This window comes from Schistocerca gregaria, chromosome 5 (genome assembly GCF_023897955.1).
Source record: "Schistocerca gregaria isolate iqSchGreg1 chromosome 5, iqSchGreg1.2, whole genome shotgun sequence".
Classification (NCBI taxonomy): Eukaryota; Metazoa; Arthropoda; class Insecta; order Orthoptera; family Acrididae; genus Schistocerca; species Schistocerca gregaria.
Genome location: NC_064924.1, coordinates 285,033,298 through 285,051,153, shown reverse-complemented (window position 1 = coordinate 285,051,153; position 17,856 = coordinate 285,033,298). Strand labels below are relative to the sequence as shown.

General features: G+C 40.3%; 1 protein-coding gene across 2 annotated transcripts in view; it reads right to left on the bottom strand.

The window, feature by feature from the left end:
- Positions 1-2,604: 2,604 nt before the first annotated feature.
- LOC126272449 (uncharacterized oxidoreductase YjmC-like) overlaps positions 2,605-17,856 on the bottom strand; it is a 179,178-nt gene continuing 163,926 nt past the window's right edge. The window contains exon 10 of one of the 2 annotated variants that reach the window (XM_049975326.1): positions 2,605-2,873. In XM_049975326.1, the coding sequence (XP_049831283.1) occupies positions 2,811-2,873 (63 nt within the window). In that variant the 3' untranslated portion in view covers positions 2,605-2,810. The remainder of the gene's footprint in view (positions 2,874-17,856) is intronic. The other variant, XM_049975325.1, reaches the window with a different exon arrangement.

The following is a 17,856-nucleotide window of genomic DNA, read 5'->3' as shown; positions in this document are numbered from 1 at the left end:
TGTTTGCCCGCCATGGTGGGATTTAGGTCATCCTGTTCACTTATTTTTCCATATTGCACATAATTAGTTTTTTTGCATTCAGTGTTAGCTTGTTAGCACTAAACCATTTTTGTATATCTTGTAGGACATGGTCCACAGTACTGTGCAATGACTGCTTCACATCACTAACTATTAAACTAGTATCATCAGAAAATAACATGATTCTAGCTTTTCTCTCTGACACCTAAATATCATTAATGTAAATGAGGAACAGCAAGGGGCCTAATACACTTCCTTGGGGTATTCCTACTGTGACCTCCCTTGGATCTGATCTTAGTTTAATTTTTTGATCAATATTTGGTGCTGTAATTTCAACCACCTGCCTCCTTTTTCCAGATAAGACTCAAACCACTTTTTTACCGGTCCTCTGATACCTATAGCTTCAAGCTTTTTCAAAAGTATGCAGTGGTCAACAATATCCAAGGCTTTTGACAAATCTAGATTTATCCCAACTACACTTTTTCCCTCTTCCAATTTAGTGATTATTTCTTTTGTGTATTCTAATGCAGCTGTTTTGGTACTTCTCCTAACTTGAAATCCATGCTGATTACTGTTTATCAGATTTTACATATTAAGATAATGTGTGACTCTAAATTTCATTAGTATCTCTAAAAGTTTAGAGAAAGTTGGGAGGAGTGAGACAGGTCTGTAGTTTTCTATTTTAGGTTTATCACCGTTTTTCAACAGAGGAATCACTTTAGAAATTTTCAGTTTTTGTGGAAACATGCCCTCAGCCATTGACAAGTTTGCTAGGTGCGCCAATGGTTTTGCTATCTGATTAGCTGTATTCTTTGCTAATATTATTGGCACCTCATCTGCTCCAGCTGAGATCTTGGACTTGAGACTTTTAAACACTTTTAAAACTTCCTTTTTGTTTGTTGGAACTGCCGTCATACTGCTGGCTGCTTTGGGTGCTTCCATCTTAACCTGCTCCCCAAAATTCTTGCTTAATGTCTGAGGTACATTTAAAAAGTAATTATTTATATAATTAGGCATGGCATATTTATCTACCATTTTAGTCTCCTCATCTTTTAGAATAATTTCCTTGTCTTTGATAGGTGCCCCAGTTTTTTTTTCTCACATTTTCCCATGCTATTTTAGTTTTATTTCTGTACTGTTTTATTTCCATATTATTACTTAATAACTTTGCATTTGCAATTACTCTGCGGTATATTTTCCTATACCTCTTTACATATTCTATAAAATCAGTATCTGTACACTCCCTCAACTCTGAGTTCAGTTTTTCATGTTTTCACATGATTTCTTAATGCCAAGAGTCATCCAAGAACTGGGCTTTATGTGTCCAGTAGACTTTATTCTGGTCAGTTTCATTATATAGTGCAGCACTATATATCATTACAGTTTTCTCATCACTAGACATTGCAGCAGACAAATAAAATAGCTGATGATGCAAAAACACTACAAGATATGATTCCCAAAGGTATGAACAGAGCAAAAGACAAGAAACTACGTTGGAAACATTTGCAAAACACAGGAGGAAATGATGTCTCCAACAGAAACATGTTTCCACTGGCAGTGTGTACATGTCTTCAGGCTGTGGGGAACCCACTGTGCACAGATTTTCCATAATTTAAAAATATGCTTTGTTATGTTGGTATGAGCTGTAATGTGACTGATGCCCAACTTGAGCCAAATGTCTTCCACCATCTACTGTCAGTTATTTCTGATAGCAGCATCCACTCCAGCACTGCCAGGAGAGATAACGACACAAGGAGCCTGTCCTGGCTTACTGCTGTCTTTCAGTGACCCCTGACCTTCACAAAAATCATTTATTCCATCCAAGCACATGTTTTGAATTTGTTGACGACTAGAGTATCTAAGTTTTTACCTCCATTCTTGGAGTTTTATTCTGTTGATGTTTTTCTTATGTGTCAGTATAAAGAATAGGATTTAATTGCCCATCCAACAGAGAATCCATGTATAGGCACTGTGTCTTAGCTACCTTGCCTTTTTTTTTTTTTTCTTGAGCAACGTATCAGCTTGTGTATTGTATTTAAGTTGGTGGTGAAGAAGCATCATACATAACTGTTAGCCTCTAAGCTGTGGATAAACATTTTTAGAACAGAGTCAAAGCTGCTGTTGATAAGATAATAAACGTTAACAAGTCATTATGTCCATTAATCACCCAGTTTATTGCTCCCCGTATCTTCCTGTGTAACAATGTCCTGACAATGAAAAAAGCGGATTAAATTTTTTTGAAAGTATTTTTGGCTACCCCATTTGCAGAGATGAAGGGAAATCAAATGAAGTCTCATATGAATGCTATTTGCGAATCCTGTCTAAGGAAGCCTTTATATATCAGAATGTGTCCACATCTGAATGTAATTTTCACCAGCATTGCTTTATAATTTGTCACTCTTACTACTGTTCTCTTTTGGGAAGTAAATGTGAAGGTATTAAAATGAGATGAATCTGGATGAGATATATATATTATAGGCTACTTCCAAAGGCACTGTAGAGATGATAATTCCAGTGTTAAATGTGTTCATAACTACAAGAAAACATAGTATATATGCAATGGGTGCAAATTGTGAAATACTTGGAAACACATTGACATAAAGTTGTTTAATGGACAACAAAAACTGTAACAAATAATACAAACTTGATAACATAATAAATTGAAGGGAAATTATTTCGATATTTCATGCTGATCATAAAAATGAACACAATTAGCACTCTCTTCTAGCTCCACGTTGGTCTTTTTTTTCCTGGTCAAGCTTTATCCTTAAGTACATGGCTTCAGAAACTTGCTAACATGTCTTCATAGGTACTGTCTGCATTGGTTCTACACACAACTCCTGAGCAAGTCCCAGCTGAAAAAAGAAGAAAGATTTTATATTTTAATTTTTAAGTTAATGAAGAAGGTAATCAATTTACTAAGTAACCATTCTGAGCATAAATTCATTACATGGTTAGAAAACAAATGCTTTTGTTGATCACATGTCAGATCATTTACGTTGAGCTACACACATACATTAATCCTTGATGAATACATCATGAATATGACATTTCGTAATGATGTGAAACGTGTCACTTTAAAATAAGTTTTCTTTACACAAAATAATAAATTTTGTTTTTTCTCGGTTACTTCTCCATTTCTAAGAATTCATCATTTTAGTAGAAGGAGTTGTCATTCAGAAATTCATTTAATTTGCTTTTAAACTTTGGTTGGCTATCTGTCAGACTTTTAATACTGCTTGGCGAATGACCAACGATTTTTGTGGCAGCATAATTCACTCCTTTCTGTGCCAAAGTGAGAATTAATCCAAAATAGTGAAGATCATCCTTTCTTCTAGTGTTGTAGCTATAGACATCTCTCTTATTTTTTAATTGGAATGGGTTATGAATGACAAATTTTATAAGTGAATATATGTATTGCAAATTTAATGTGAATATCCCGAGTTCCTTAAATAAATGTTTGCAAGGTGATCTTGGGTGGGCGCCAGCTATTATTCTGATTACATGCTTTTGTGCAATGAATACTTGTTCTCTTAATGACGAGTTCCCCCAAAATATGATGCCACATAAAAGCAATGAATGAAAACAGTAATAGTAGGCTAATTTGGTGATACATTTATCACCAAAATTTGCAATAATCCTAATAACATAAGTAGCTGGACCTAACCGTTTCAGCAGATCATCGATGTGGTTCTTCCAAATCAATTTCTTATCAATGCAATAATCTGTGTTTTCTCAAAATGTAGCGAGAATCCATTTGCAGAGAACCACTTAAGAATTTTCTGAAAGACTTATTTACAATTTCCTCAGCTGATTCTTGCTTGTCGGGTGTGATTACTGCACTTATATCATCAGCAAAAGAACTAGCTTTGCATCTTCATGAATACAGAGCAGCAAATCGTTAATATACACTCCTGGAAATGGAAAAAAGAACACATTGACACCGGTGTGTCAGACCCACCATATTTGCTCTGGACACTGGTAGAGGGCTGTACAATCAATGATCACACGCACGGCACAGCGGACACACCAGGAACCGCGGTGTTGGCCGTCGAATGGCGCTAGCTGCGCAGCATTTGTGCACCGCCGCCGTCAGTGTTAGCCAGTTTGCCGTGGCATACGGGGCTCCATCGCAGTCTTTAACACTGGTAGCATGCCGCGACAGCGTGGACGTGAACCGTATGTGCAGTTAACGGACTTTGAGCGAGGTCGTATAGTGGGCATGCGGGAGGCCGGGTGGACGTACCGCCGAATTGCTCAACACGTGGGGCGTGAGGTCTCCACAGTACATCGATGTTGTCGCCAGTGGTCGGCGGAAGTTGCACGTGCCCGTCGACCTGGGACCGGACCGCAGCGACGCACGGATGCAAGCCAAGAGCGTAGGATCCTACGCAGTGCCGTATGGGACAGCACCGCCGCTTCCCAGCAAATTAGGGACACTGTTGCTCCTGGGGTATCGGCGAGGACCATTAGCAACCGTCTCCATGAAGCTGGGCTACGGTCCCGCACACCGTTAGGCCGTCTACCGCTCACGCCCCAACATCGTGCAGCCCGCCTCCAGTGGTGTCACGACAGGCGTGAATGGAGGGACGGATGGAGACGTGTCGTCTTCAGCGATGAGAGTCGCTTCTGCCTTGGTGCCAATGATGCTCGTATGCGTGTTTGGCGCCGTGTAGGTGAGCGCCACAATCAGGACTGCACACGACCGAGGCACACACGGCCAACACCCGGCATCATGGTGTGGGGAGCGATCTCCTACACTGGCCGTACACCTCTGGTGATCGTCGAGGGGACACTGAATAGTGCACGGTACATCCAAACCGTCATCGAACCCATCGTTCTACCATTCCTAGACCGGCAAGGGAACTTGCTGTTCCAACAGGACAATGCACGTCCGCATGTATCACGTGTCACCCAACGTGCTCTAGAAGGTGTAAGTCAACTACCCTGGCCAGCAAGATCTCCGGATCTGTCCCCCATTGAGCATGTTTGGGACTGGATGAAGCGTCGTCTCACGCGGTCTGCACGTCCAGCACGAACGCTGGTCCAACTGAGGCGCCAGGTGGAAATGGCATGGCAAGCCGTTCCACAGGACTACATCCAGCATCTCTACGATCGTCTCCATGGGAGAATAGCAGCCTGCATTGCTGCGAAAGGTGGATATACACTGTACTAGTGCCGACATTGTGCATGCTCTGTTGCCTGTGTCTATGTGCCTGTGGTTCTGTCAGTGTGATCATGTGATGTATCTGACCCCAGGAATGTGTCAATAAAGTTTCCCCTTCCTGGGACAATGAATTCACGGTGTTCTTATTTCAATTTCCAGGAGTGTATATTAAGAACAACAAGAGACCCAGGACTGAACCCTGTGGGACACTATTATTGATACCTCCCCAATTAGAGGACTCTGCTAATTTTTGCAGGCTATCTGTACTGTCAATTTCAACCTTCTGCGGTCCTCCAGTTAAATGTGAATTAAACCATTTGTGTATTGTCCCACTCATACCACAATACTTAAGCTTATACAGAAGAATTTCATTACTCACACAATCAAAAGCCTTTGAGAGATCACAAAATATCGTAATGGGCGATGTTCGGTTATTCAATGCCTTTAATATTTGATCAATGAAAGCATATATAGCATTTTATGTTGAAATGGCTTTCTGAAAACCAAATTGACATTTTGTTAGTCTACACCTATATCAACATCTACGTGATTACTCTGCCATTCACAATAAATTGCCTAGCACAGGGTTCAGTGAACCACCTTCAAACTGTCTCTACCATTCCATATCCGAATGGCGAGCAGGAAAAACGAGCACTTAAATTTTTCAGTGCAAGCCCTGATTTCTCTTATTTTATCGTGATGATCATTTGTAAATGGGTGCTAACATAATGTTTTAGCAATCAGAGGAGACAACTGGTGATTGAAATGTCATGGGAAGGTCCTGTCACAAAGAAAAACGCCTTTGTTTTAATTATTGCCACTCCAACTCACAATCATGTCTGTGGCACTATCTCCCCTATTTCGCGATAGTACATAACGAGCCGCCCTCCTTCGAACTTTTACGATGTTATCCGTCAGTCCCATCTGATGCAGATCCCACACCGCACAGCAATACTCCAGAATACAGAGCACAAGCTTGGTGCAAGCAGTCTCTTTAGTAGAGCTGTTGCACCTTCTAAGTGTTCTGCCAATGAATCACAGTCTTTGGTTTGCTCTACCCACAATATAATCCATGCGATCGTTCCAATTTAGGTTATTCGTAATTGTAATCCCTAAGTATTTAATTGAATTTACAGCCCTCAGATTTGTGTGACTTATCGCATAATCGAAATGTAGCTGATTTCTTTTAGTACTCATGTGGATAACTTCACACTTTTCTTTATTCAGGGTCAATTGCCACTTTCCGCACCATAGAGATATCTAAATCATTTTGCAGTTCGTTTTGGTCATCTGATGACTTTACAAGACGGTAAATCATCTGTAAACAATATAACAGGGCTACTCACATTATCTCCAATGTCGTTAATATAGATCAGGAACAATAGAAGGCCTGTACATAACACTTCTTTGGGGAACACCGGATTTTACCTCTGTTTCACACGATAATTTTTCGTCTATTACTATAAACTGTGACCTTTCTGACAGGAAATCACAAATCCAGTTGCACAACTGAGGCGACAGATATTCCATAAGCACACAGTTTGGTTACAAGACGCTTGTGAGGAATAGTGTCGAAAGTCTTCTGGAAATCTAAAAATATGGAATCAATTTGGCATCCCTTGTCATTAGCACTCATTACATCATGCGTATAAAGAGCTAGTTGTGTTTCACAAGAACGATTTTTTCTGAATCTGTGCCAATCGACGCTAGTGATATGGGCCTGTAATTCAGCGGATTACTCCTATTTCCCTTTTTGGGTATTTGTGTGATCTAAGCAATTTTTCCAGTCTTTAGGTACGGAACTTTCTGTGAGAGAGTGGTTGTATATAATTGCTAAATATGGAGCTGTTGTATCCACATACTCTGGATCGGAGCCCTTGCCTTTATTAGGCCTAAGTGATTTAAGCTACTTTGCTACACCGAGGATATGTACTTCTGTTTCTCATCTTGGCAGTTGTTCTTGATTGGAATTCAGGAATATTTACTTCGTCCTCTTTCGTGAAGAAGTTTCGGAAAACCGAGTTTGATAACTCTGCTTTAGTGGCACTGCCGACAGTAACTTCACCGTTGTTATTGCGCGATGAAGGTACTGATTGCGTCTTGCCGCTGGTGATCTTTATTTCTGACCAGAATCTCTTTGGGTTTTCTGCCAGATTCTGAGTCAGAGTTTCGTTGTGAAAATTATTAAAAACATCTCGCATTGAAGTACACGCTATATTTCGAACTTCTGCAAAACTTTGCCAATCTTGGGGATTTTGCATACTTTTCTTGCTGCTTCTGCAACAGCGATCTGACCCATTTTGTGTACCACGGGGGATCAGTACCATCACTTATTAATTTATGTGGTATATACCTCTCAATTGCCCTTGATACTATCTCTTTCAAATCATTCCACATCTTTTCTACACTTACGTGATCAGATCGGAAGGAGTGGAGATTATCTCTTAAAAAGGCGTTAGGAGCATTTTTATCAGCTTTTTTTTTTTTTTTAAAATAGATGTACTTTGCGTTTCTTTTTGACGTTGTAGGTGTTTTTGTATCCAGCCTAGCAGCAACAGTCTTGTGGTCACTGATCTCTGTATTCGTCATGATACTCCCTATTTCTCCAGGATTATTTGTTGCTGAAAGGTCAAGTATGCCTTCGCAACCATTTACACTTCAAGGGGGCTCATGAACTAATTGTTCAAAATAATTTTCTGAGAAAGCATTCTGTACAATTTCAGATGATGTTTCATGCCCGCCACCGGTTGTAAACAAATTGTATGAATGGGGTACCTATCTGATATGAGACTCAAGTTTTCTTTGAACTCTTCAGCAACTACACACATAAAAAAAAGTTTTGCTTCACCCCAGTTCCCAGAACTCCTGAAGATAGACGTTGACTATGGATATTGTATCACAGACAAAGTCCCTTGGACTGTTCACAGATCTCACTAAATGCGCCCAAAGATGTAAACAACCTTGCATGAGCAGCGCGTATTAGATATAGCGGGTCCGACAGCTGGTCAGTTCTAATCATTCCGCCAGGAAGGAAGTACACAGCTCTTGTTGTCTGTTGTTCAACCATGCCTAGGTGGTCAATACTGCGGTCCAAATTGTTATTTTGTGCCTGGAAGGGCTTTCAACAAGGGCAGTGTCCAGGTGTCTCGGAGTGTACCAAAGCGATATTGTTCAGATATGGAAGAAATACAGACAGACAGGAAATGTTGATGGCATGCCTCCCTCAGGCCACCCAAGGGCTACTACTGCAGTGGATGACAGGTACCTACGGATTATGGCTCGGAGGAACCCTGACAGGAACGCCACTATGTTGAATAATGCTTTTTGTGCAGCCACAGGACATCATGTTATGATTCAAGCTGTGTGCAGTAGGCTGCATGATGCGCAACTTCACTTCTGATGTCCATGGCGAGGTCCATCTTTGCAACCATGACACCATACACCATGGTACAGATGGGCCGAGCACCATGCCGAGTGGACCACTCAGGAATGGCACAACATTCTTTTCACTGATGAGTGTCACATATGCCTTCAAAAAAACAATTGTTGGAGACCTGTTTGGAGGCAATCCGGTCAGGCTGAACGCCACACTGTCCAGCGAGTGTAGCAAGGTGGAGGTTCCTTGCTGTTTTGGGGTTGCATTACGTGGGGCCGACATACACTGCTGGTGGTCATGGAAGGTGCCATAACGGCTGTGTGATACGTGAATGTCGTCCTCCGACCGATACTGCAACCATATTGGCAACATATTTGCGAGGTATTCGTCTTCATGAATGACTATTCACACCTCCATTGTGTGCATCTTGTGAATGACTACCTTCAGGATAACGAAATCGCTCATAGAACGGGCAGCATGTTCTCCAGGCATGAACTCTATCGATCATGCCTGAGATAGATTGAACAGGGCTGTTTATGGATGATGTGACCCACGAACCACTCTGACAGATCCATGCCGAATCGCCAATGAGGAGTGGGACAATCTGGACCAATTGTGCCTTGATGAGCTTGTGGATAGCATTCCACAATGAATACAGGCATGCCCTCGATGCTACTGGGTATTAGAGGTACTGCTGTGTACTGCAATCTGGGCCACCACCTCTGAAGGTCTCACTGTATGGTGGTACAACATGCAATGTATGGTTTTCATGAGCAATAAAAGGGGCGGAAGTAATGTTTATGTTGATCTCTGTTCCCAATTTTCTGTACAGGTTCCAGAACTCTCAGAACCGAAGTGATGCAAAACTTATTTTGATGCGTGTGTATCTTCTGAGTCAGGGGGTCAGTAAAACGATCCAATTAATAGTTTAGTCCGATTGTCACGTATAATCTTTACCCATACCATTTTCCTGGAACTATCTACTTCAGTTTAATTACAAGGTAAACTGTTTCTGATAGCAAAATACTCCACCACCAACTATATACACTTTCTCAACACTGTCATGACATTTGAAAAAATTTCTGCTGAACTTATTTTTCCTTACCTACAACTATTTGAGCTTCAGTGCTTTCTATTATGGTTTGGTGCTCTGGCAATTTTCCAGTACAGCTAAGATATTTTACAACTACAATACCGATTGGTTCTACAACTACCTTACCGTGTTTTACCTGCCCCTTCTAAACAGATGCCCTTTCTGTCGTTTCGTGAGACCCTCGAACCTAAAAACCGCCCAGTCCCTTCAAAGCAGCCCCCACTACCTGTGTAGCCCCTTCCTGTGTGTAATGGACTCCTGACCTATTTAGCGGAACCTGAATACCCACCACCTGATGGCACAAGTCAAGGAATCTGCAGCCTTCACAGTCACAGAACCTCCTGAACCTCTGAGTCAGACCCTCCACTCGGCTCTGCACCAAAGGACCACAGTCGGTTCTGTTGATGATGCTGCAGATTGTGAGCTCCACCTTAATCTCACAAGCATGACTGGCAGTCTTCGCCATTTCTGCTAACAGCCCGTAGTCAGAGAGAATCTCCTCCAATCCAAAGCAATACAGGCCGCTGGTACCAACATGGGCCACCATCCGAAAGCACCCTTCACACATCCAGAATGACTCCCATCAGTATGTACATGGCATGCACATTGGCTTCCTTCCCCTCCTTATAGCCATGTTCCTAAGAGGCTTCATTATGTGCCTAACGGTGGAGCTCCCAACTACCAGAAAACCCACCCTCTATGAGTGCCCAGACCTTGCGGGCTGAGATGCTTCCTCTGGAACAGGGTGGACAACTGCATCTGACTCAGAGACTTCATCAGCCACAGATAATGCCCAAAACCTGTTGGGCAAATGAACCGGGGAGGCCCTACAATCAGCCCCTAAGAAAGTCTTTTGCTGCCTGCCAAACTTTGGCATGATCTTCACCCGACTACTGGTGAGGGATCAACTTCAGTGCAGGCAGTATCTGGGTCAACCACAGCAGTGGACCATTCAGGCGGACACGTGGGACATGCTCATCGTTCCTCATATACCCACGTCCGGTCCCCTACAGTGATGCCCCTTAGCAGCAGCCTCAAGCTGTGTGATGAAGGCAAACACAACCTGTAGCTGTGAGCAAAGGGTCAACAAATTAGTTTGCATCTATACACAGCAATCACAGTTCCCATCCATTGCTGGAGTTGCTCCTGTTTGAAGCTCGTAAAAATACGTAATATGCGAATGGTGTACTCGCCTTATTAGCAGAAGGAACTCGATGTGCTCTCTCACTGATGGTCTAACCGATTCCTTTCTACAAATACGTATGTGATACTATTCTTGCATAGAATAGTTTTTCAATTTGGATAAAGGTGTCAGAAGTGAGATTGGATAGTACATATTATCTGCGAATTCTAATATTCCAACTTAACTAATTTCTGCTGCTAGGTGCTCTTTCATTCATATCTGAACATACAGCCAGTGACAAGGCATCTTTGTGAGAGTGTTAGAGTTAGATGGTTTCTTCACAGTCTGTCCCAATAAGTCAATAAAATTTGAAATGGCTAGCTGAAAGGGAAGATCTGTATCAATATGACTTAATTAATTAATTATTTTTTCAATTTGAAGAAAAAGAAGCTGAAATCTACCAAAGATTTTTGTGAGTGAAATTTAATACAGTAAATACATTCAAGCATTCAGAAGGTAACCAGGAGTCAGCAGAAGACAAGTGATACATGACAGCAAGAGGTGGGTAAGCCAATATGTTCAAAATATCAGTGAACTTTCATTTGAGACAAGCCAGTGGATTCACATGGATGTATAGAATGTGTGACAAATATCAGTGATGATGAATGAGACTGTTGGCTACAAATGTGTATTGAGCTTCAAACAACACTTTAGTGTGTGGAACACAATCTGAACAGTCATAATAACCAAGAAATCATTATCAAGGAATTATGATCCGAAAATTAAGGAGATATTTTTCATCCATAGGTGAAAAAAGTGTGCTAATTTTGTTGCAACATACACACAATGTGTAGCTTATCAATTTTTATCTTAGATTATCTATTTTTATGAGTGCAGTTAGCCTCTGCACCAGTGTCTGTCAAAACTGCTTGAAGAACTGGTGGTGGGCACAATCTGCTGTTAATAATGTAGTCCACACCAAAAATTTCAGTTTAAACACTCAACTAGCACTTGGATGTTGAATGAACAATTGTTTATGGCCAGTCTGAGCCTCATCTATTAATTATGCAGGGATAAATAAGTAACTACATATTACACTTGACTGATTCCCACAGAGGAGACTTCCTTCTCATCCCGTGTGGTAAGTCTCCCCTGTCCTGCAGTTCTGGGTGACTTTTCTGAAATCTACTCCTCTCCATTCCTCTTCCTCCACTCCTCTTCCTTCCCCTTCAACCATTCTGCCAGAAGAAAGAATCACTGGCTCCAAAAGCTTGCCTAATTACAATGCTCTTTTTATGTGCGTGTTCAGCCACTGCTTGGTCAATAGATTTTTTTATCTATCCATTTAAATTACTTTGTCAAAAAATGAGTGCACAAATGTTGGGAGACAAAATTTAGTAGCAATTTTTGTGTCCATAAGAAGATCAGTGCATGATGCATACAATAACTTCCATTGTTACACATAAACAAAAGATCGTGCCAAGAGCCTGAGAAAATTCTGGTCATGTGTAAAAATCTTAAGCATGTCAAAGGCTTCTGTCCAGTCAGTTGTAAACTATCTTGGGTGGCAATAGAAAAGAGCAAAGCTGAAGTTTTAAATTTCAGGTTTAAGAAATCATTCACAAAGGAGGACTGTACAAACATACCATCATTTGACTGTTGTGCAGAGTCCCACTTAGAGTCCCACTTGAGGGACATAGAAATAGTCATCCATGATGTACTGATGCAACTGAAAGAAGTGAAAACAAAAAAGTCATCAGGTCCATATGTAAACCAAATTTGGTCTCACAGAGACCCCTTACTTAGCCTGCATTTACCATGAATTTCTTGCCCAGCGCAAATTCCCAAGTAGCTGGAAAAAAGTGCAGGAGACTCCTGCGTATAAGAAAGGTAAAAAAAATGGATCCATATAATTACAGGACAATCAGCTTAACATTGATTCTTAAATATATTCTGAGTTTGAATATAATGAATTTCCTTGTGACAGAAAAGCTTTTGTAAACAAATTAGCACAGATTATAAAGCATTATTTGTGCAAAACTCAGTTTGCTCTTTTCTCACATGATATCGTACAAACAAAGGGTGGAGGACAGCAGTAAGATTCCATCTTCCTAGATTTCTAGATAGTATTTGACATGGTGCCCCGTTTCAGACTGTTGATGAGAATCCGAGCATAAGGTTTAGGTTCCCAGATATGTCAGTGCCTCAGAAACATTTTAAATACGAGGTATGTCCACAAAGTAAGTTTTGTCTGGTGATATAAAACAGATGCGTACAGACACAGAAAAAATATTTACTGTTAAAAAATCTACAACTGTTAAACTACTTTTGTACAAAGCTTCCAAAATTTTGTAGGCACTTGTCATAGTGTGGCACAAGTTTATGTAAGCCTTCTTCATAGAAGGTTGCATCATGTGTATTCAACCAAGTGTGGTAAGATGCTCTTTCAGCTCGTCATCACAGTTGAAGTGTTGGCCACCAATGACAGATTTTAGATGTAAGAAGAGATGAAAGTCACTAGTAGCAAGGTCCAGGCTGTATGGAGAATGATTGAACGCGTCCCAGTGAAATTCCCGTGGGAGTTGTTTGGTCAAATTCGCCATGTGAGGTCAGGCATTATTGTGGAAAAAAACAACACCTTTTGACAATAATCCTCGGCACTTGTTCTGTATTATGCGGCGCAATTTCTTAATGGTCTCGCAGAAACCATGTGCATTGATTGTAAGAAATCTATCAGCAAAATGCCTTTTCTATCCGAAAAAAAAGTGCACATGATTTTTTGACGTGTTAAGATTTGCTTAGGCTTAATCTTAGTTGAGTATGAAGTGTGCCTCCATTCCATTGATCGCCATTTTTTTTTTTTTTTCAGGGTTGTCATATGATACCCAAGTTTCATCCCCCGTGACTATCCGAGAAAGAAAAACATCGTCTTCTTCATCGTAGTGTGTCAAAAACTGAAGTGCACTGCCCATGTGTTGTTTTTTGTGTTGTTCAGTAAGAATTCTGGGTACCCAACATGAGCAAAGTTTTCAAAATTTCAGTTTGTCAGTAACTATTTCAATGAATTAGTGGTCTTGAGATTTCAGGAACTTCCATAGCAAGGGCACTAAGTGTAAACTTACGGATGTGCTTAATCTTCTCTTCAGTTGTGTGAACTAGTTCATCAGTAACCAGAGACGGGTGTCCACTTCGTTCTTCATGGTGCACTTGATCATGTCCTTCACTGAACAGTCTGACTCATCTTCTAACCATTGAATCACTCATAGCATTTTGTCTGTAAACCTCGCAGATTTGCTGATGAATTTCCTTTGGTTTAACTTTCTTTGCATTTAGAAAACGAATCACATATCTGATTTCACATGCATTTTCAATTACAGCTGACATTTTAAAGAAGCACTACAAACCACACGACAGCAAAAGTGATCTGAAAAATGGTGTAGATGTCTTCTACTTGAGTCAAAGTAACTGCCACACATGCTCGGAGCTGCGATTGTAGTGCTGCCATGGATAGAAATGGAAATGGAACTTACTTTGTGGATGATCCTTGTAATAGAACCCAGGATGTTGTCTTCGATGATGAGCATTCATCATAGAAAAGTGTATTATCAGGAAAACCATGGTGAAGTGACAAAAGAATAACTCTTATCTCTGCATACATAAATAACTTGATGGACAGGATAAGCACCAATCTGTGGCTGTTTGCTTCTGTTGCTGTGTTGTTTAGGAAGACAGATACAAGATGACTAGTAACAATTTCTAGCTGGTGTTATGAATGGCAGCTTGCTTTTAATGTAAAAAAAAAGTAAGTTAATGCATGAGTAGGTAAAACTACCCTGTAACGTTTCAATGCAGCATCAGTAGTGCGCTGCCTGACATAGGCACATTGATTAAATATCTAGGTGTAAACTCACTAAGTGATATGAAATGGAATGAGCATGTCAGTTTGGTAATATTTTATTGGGAGAGTTTGGGACAGTGTAGCTACCCACAAACTGGAAGGCATATATAAAGCTAGTGTGACTCATTTTTGAGTCCTTTTTGAGTGTTTGGGATCCCTATTAGGTCAGATTAAAAGAGACATCAAAGCAATACAGAGTTGTGCTGCTAGATTAATCATCAATAGGTTTGATCAGCATGTAAGTATTGAGGAAATTTAGAGAGCCAACATTTGAGGAGGGTGACTGTAGAATGATTCTATGACCACCAACATACGTTTTGCGTAAGAATCATAAAGATGTTGTTGTGGTCTTCAGTCTGTGGTCTGATTTGATGCAGCTCTCCATACTCCTCTACTCTGTGCAAGCCTCTTCATCTCTGGATAATCACTGCAACTTCCATCCTTCTGAATCAGCTTAGAAATTCATCTTTAGCCCCCCACCCCCTCCACACCTTTTTACCCCCCCCCCCCCCCCCATTTCCCTCCAATGCTCAATTCCCTGACATATCATATCAACCAATCCCTTCTTTTATTCAAGTTGTGCCAAGTATTTCTTGCCTCTCCGGACCTTTTCAGTACCTTCTCATTAGTCATGAGATCTACCCCCTAATCTTCAGCATTCTTCTGTAGCACCAAATTTCAAAAGCTTCTATTCTCTTCTTGTCTGTTTCACTTCCATATGACCTTATGTGTCTACACTCCATACAAAAACTTCTAGAAAAACTTCCTAACACTTAAATCTACATTCCATGTTAACAAATTTCTTTTCTTCAGAAACACTTTTCTTGCCATTACCAGCCTAGATTTTATATCCTCTCTACTTCAGCCATGATCAGTAATTCTGCTGCTCAAATAAAAAAAAACTCATCTACATTTCATTTCCTAAGCTAATTCCCTCAGCATCACTTGACTTAATTCAACCACCTTCCATAATGCCTGTTTTGCTTTTTTTTGATGTTTTTCTTATACCTGTATCTTCTTTCAAGACACTGTCCATTCCGTTCAACTGCTCCTGCTCCTTCAAGTCCTTTGCTGTCTCTGACAAAATTACACTGTCATCAGCAAACCTTGTAGTTTTTAATTCTTCTTCCCGAATTTAAATCTTATTCCAAATTTTTATTTTGTTTCCTTTACTGATTGCTCAATGTACGGATTGAATAATATGGTGATAGGCTGCAACCCTAACTCACTCTCTTCTTAACCATTGACTCTCTTTCATTCTCCTTGGCTCTTAAAACAGTCATCAGATTTCTGTACAAATTGTAAATAGCTTTCCACTCCCCTAGCCAATGGCCTTGCTTTCGGCTGAGGATGACACAGTGGTCTGTCAGTACCATTAGGGTCTTCTGAGATCTGTTCAGACAGAGTTTAGTTTTAGTTTCTTTTTTTTTACATTCCCCATATTTTACCCTTGCTAGCGTCAATATTTCAAACAAAATATTACTGTCAACATTGTCAAAAGCTTTCTCTAAGTCTACTAATGCTATAAACATAGATTTGTCTTCCTGCAACCTGTCTTCTAAACTAATTCATGGGCTGCGTATTGCCTCACATGTTCCTACATTTCTCTGGAATCCAAACTGGTCATTCCCCAGTCTGGCTTCTACCAGCTTTTCCATTGTTCTGTAAATAATTGATGTTAGTATTTTGCACCAAGGTTTATGACACTGATAGTTTGGTAATATTCACTCCTGTCAGCACCTGCTTTCTTTGAAATTGGAATTATTACATTCTCTTTGAGTCTGAGGGTATTTTGCCTGTCTCATACATCTTCCACACAAGATGGAAGAATTTTGTCATGGGTAGCCCTTGCAATGCTGTCAGTTGTTTTGACGTAATGTTGTCTTCTCCTCGGATTTTGTTTCGACTTAGGTCTTCAGTGGTCTGTCAAATCCATCTCACAGTCTCAAATCTCCCATCTCATCTTCATCTATGTACTCTTCCATTTCTATAATATTGCCTTCAAGCTTATCTCCCTTGTATAGAACCTCTATTTACTCCTCTATTTACTCCTTCCACTTTCCAGCTTTCTCTTCTTTGCTTAGGACTGGTTTTTCAGCTGAGCTCTTGATATTCATACACCTTGTTATCTTTTCTCCAAAGTCCTCTTTAATTTTCCTTTAGGCTGTATCTATCTTTTCTCTAGAGAAATATGCTTCTAAATCCTTACATTTGTCTCTTATCCATTCCTGATTAGCCACTGTCCACTTCCTGTCACTCACATTTTTTAGACATTTTTATTCCATTTTGTTTGCTTCATTTACTGCATATTTATAATTTCTCCTATCATCTATTAAATTTAATATCTCCTGTGTTATCCAAGGATTTCTAAAGGTATTCTATTTTTACCTATTTGATTTTCATCTCGCAAACCTACCCATTTGTCTCCTAGTGCATTCCTTTCCCCTGTTCTAGCCAGTCATTGCCTAGTGCTTCCTCTGAAACTCTCAACAACCTCTAGTTCTTTCAACATATCCAGGTCTCATCTCCTTAATTTCTGACCTTTTTACAATTTCTTTAGTTTTAATCTACAGTTGATAAGCAATAAATTGTGGTCAAAGTCCACTTCTGCCCCTGGAAATCTCTTATAATTTAACATCTATTTCCAATATCTCTGTCTTACCATTATATGAGCCATCTGAAACCTTCCAATGTCTACAGGTATCTTACAACCAGCTTTCATTGTTCTTAAACCAAGAGTTAGCAGTTGATTAAACTATGCTCTGTCTAAAATTCTACCAGATGGCTTCCTCTTTCATTCTTTTCCCCAGTCAATAATCGCCTACAATTTTTCTTCTCTTCCTTTGCCTACTCTCAAATACCAATCCTCCATCACAATTAAATTTTTGTCTCCCTTAACTACTGGTATCTGATTACTTTCTTTTATCTCACCATACATTGCTTCAATCTCTTCATCAGCTGCAGGGCTATGGTCTATGGTTCATGGAGGGTGGACCATAAAGGAAAGATAAGAGAAATTAGGCCCTGTATAGAGGCTTTTGGACAGTTGTTTTTCCCTCACTCCATTCATGAATAAAATGAGAAGGGAAACGTCTAATGGTGGTACGTGGTGCCTACTGCAATTCGCCATAATATGGCTTGCAGATTATGTATGTAGATGTAGACGTATGTAGATATAGTC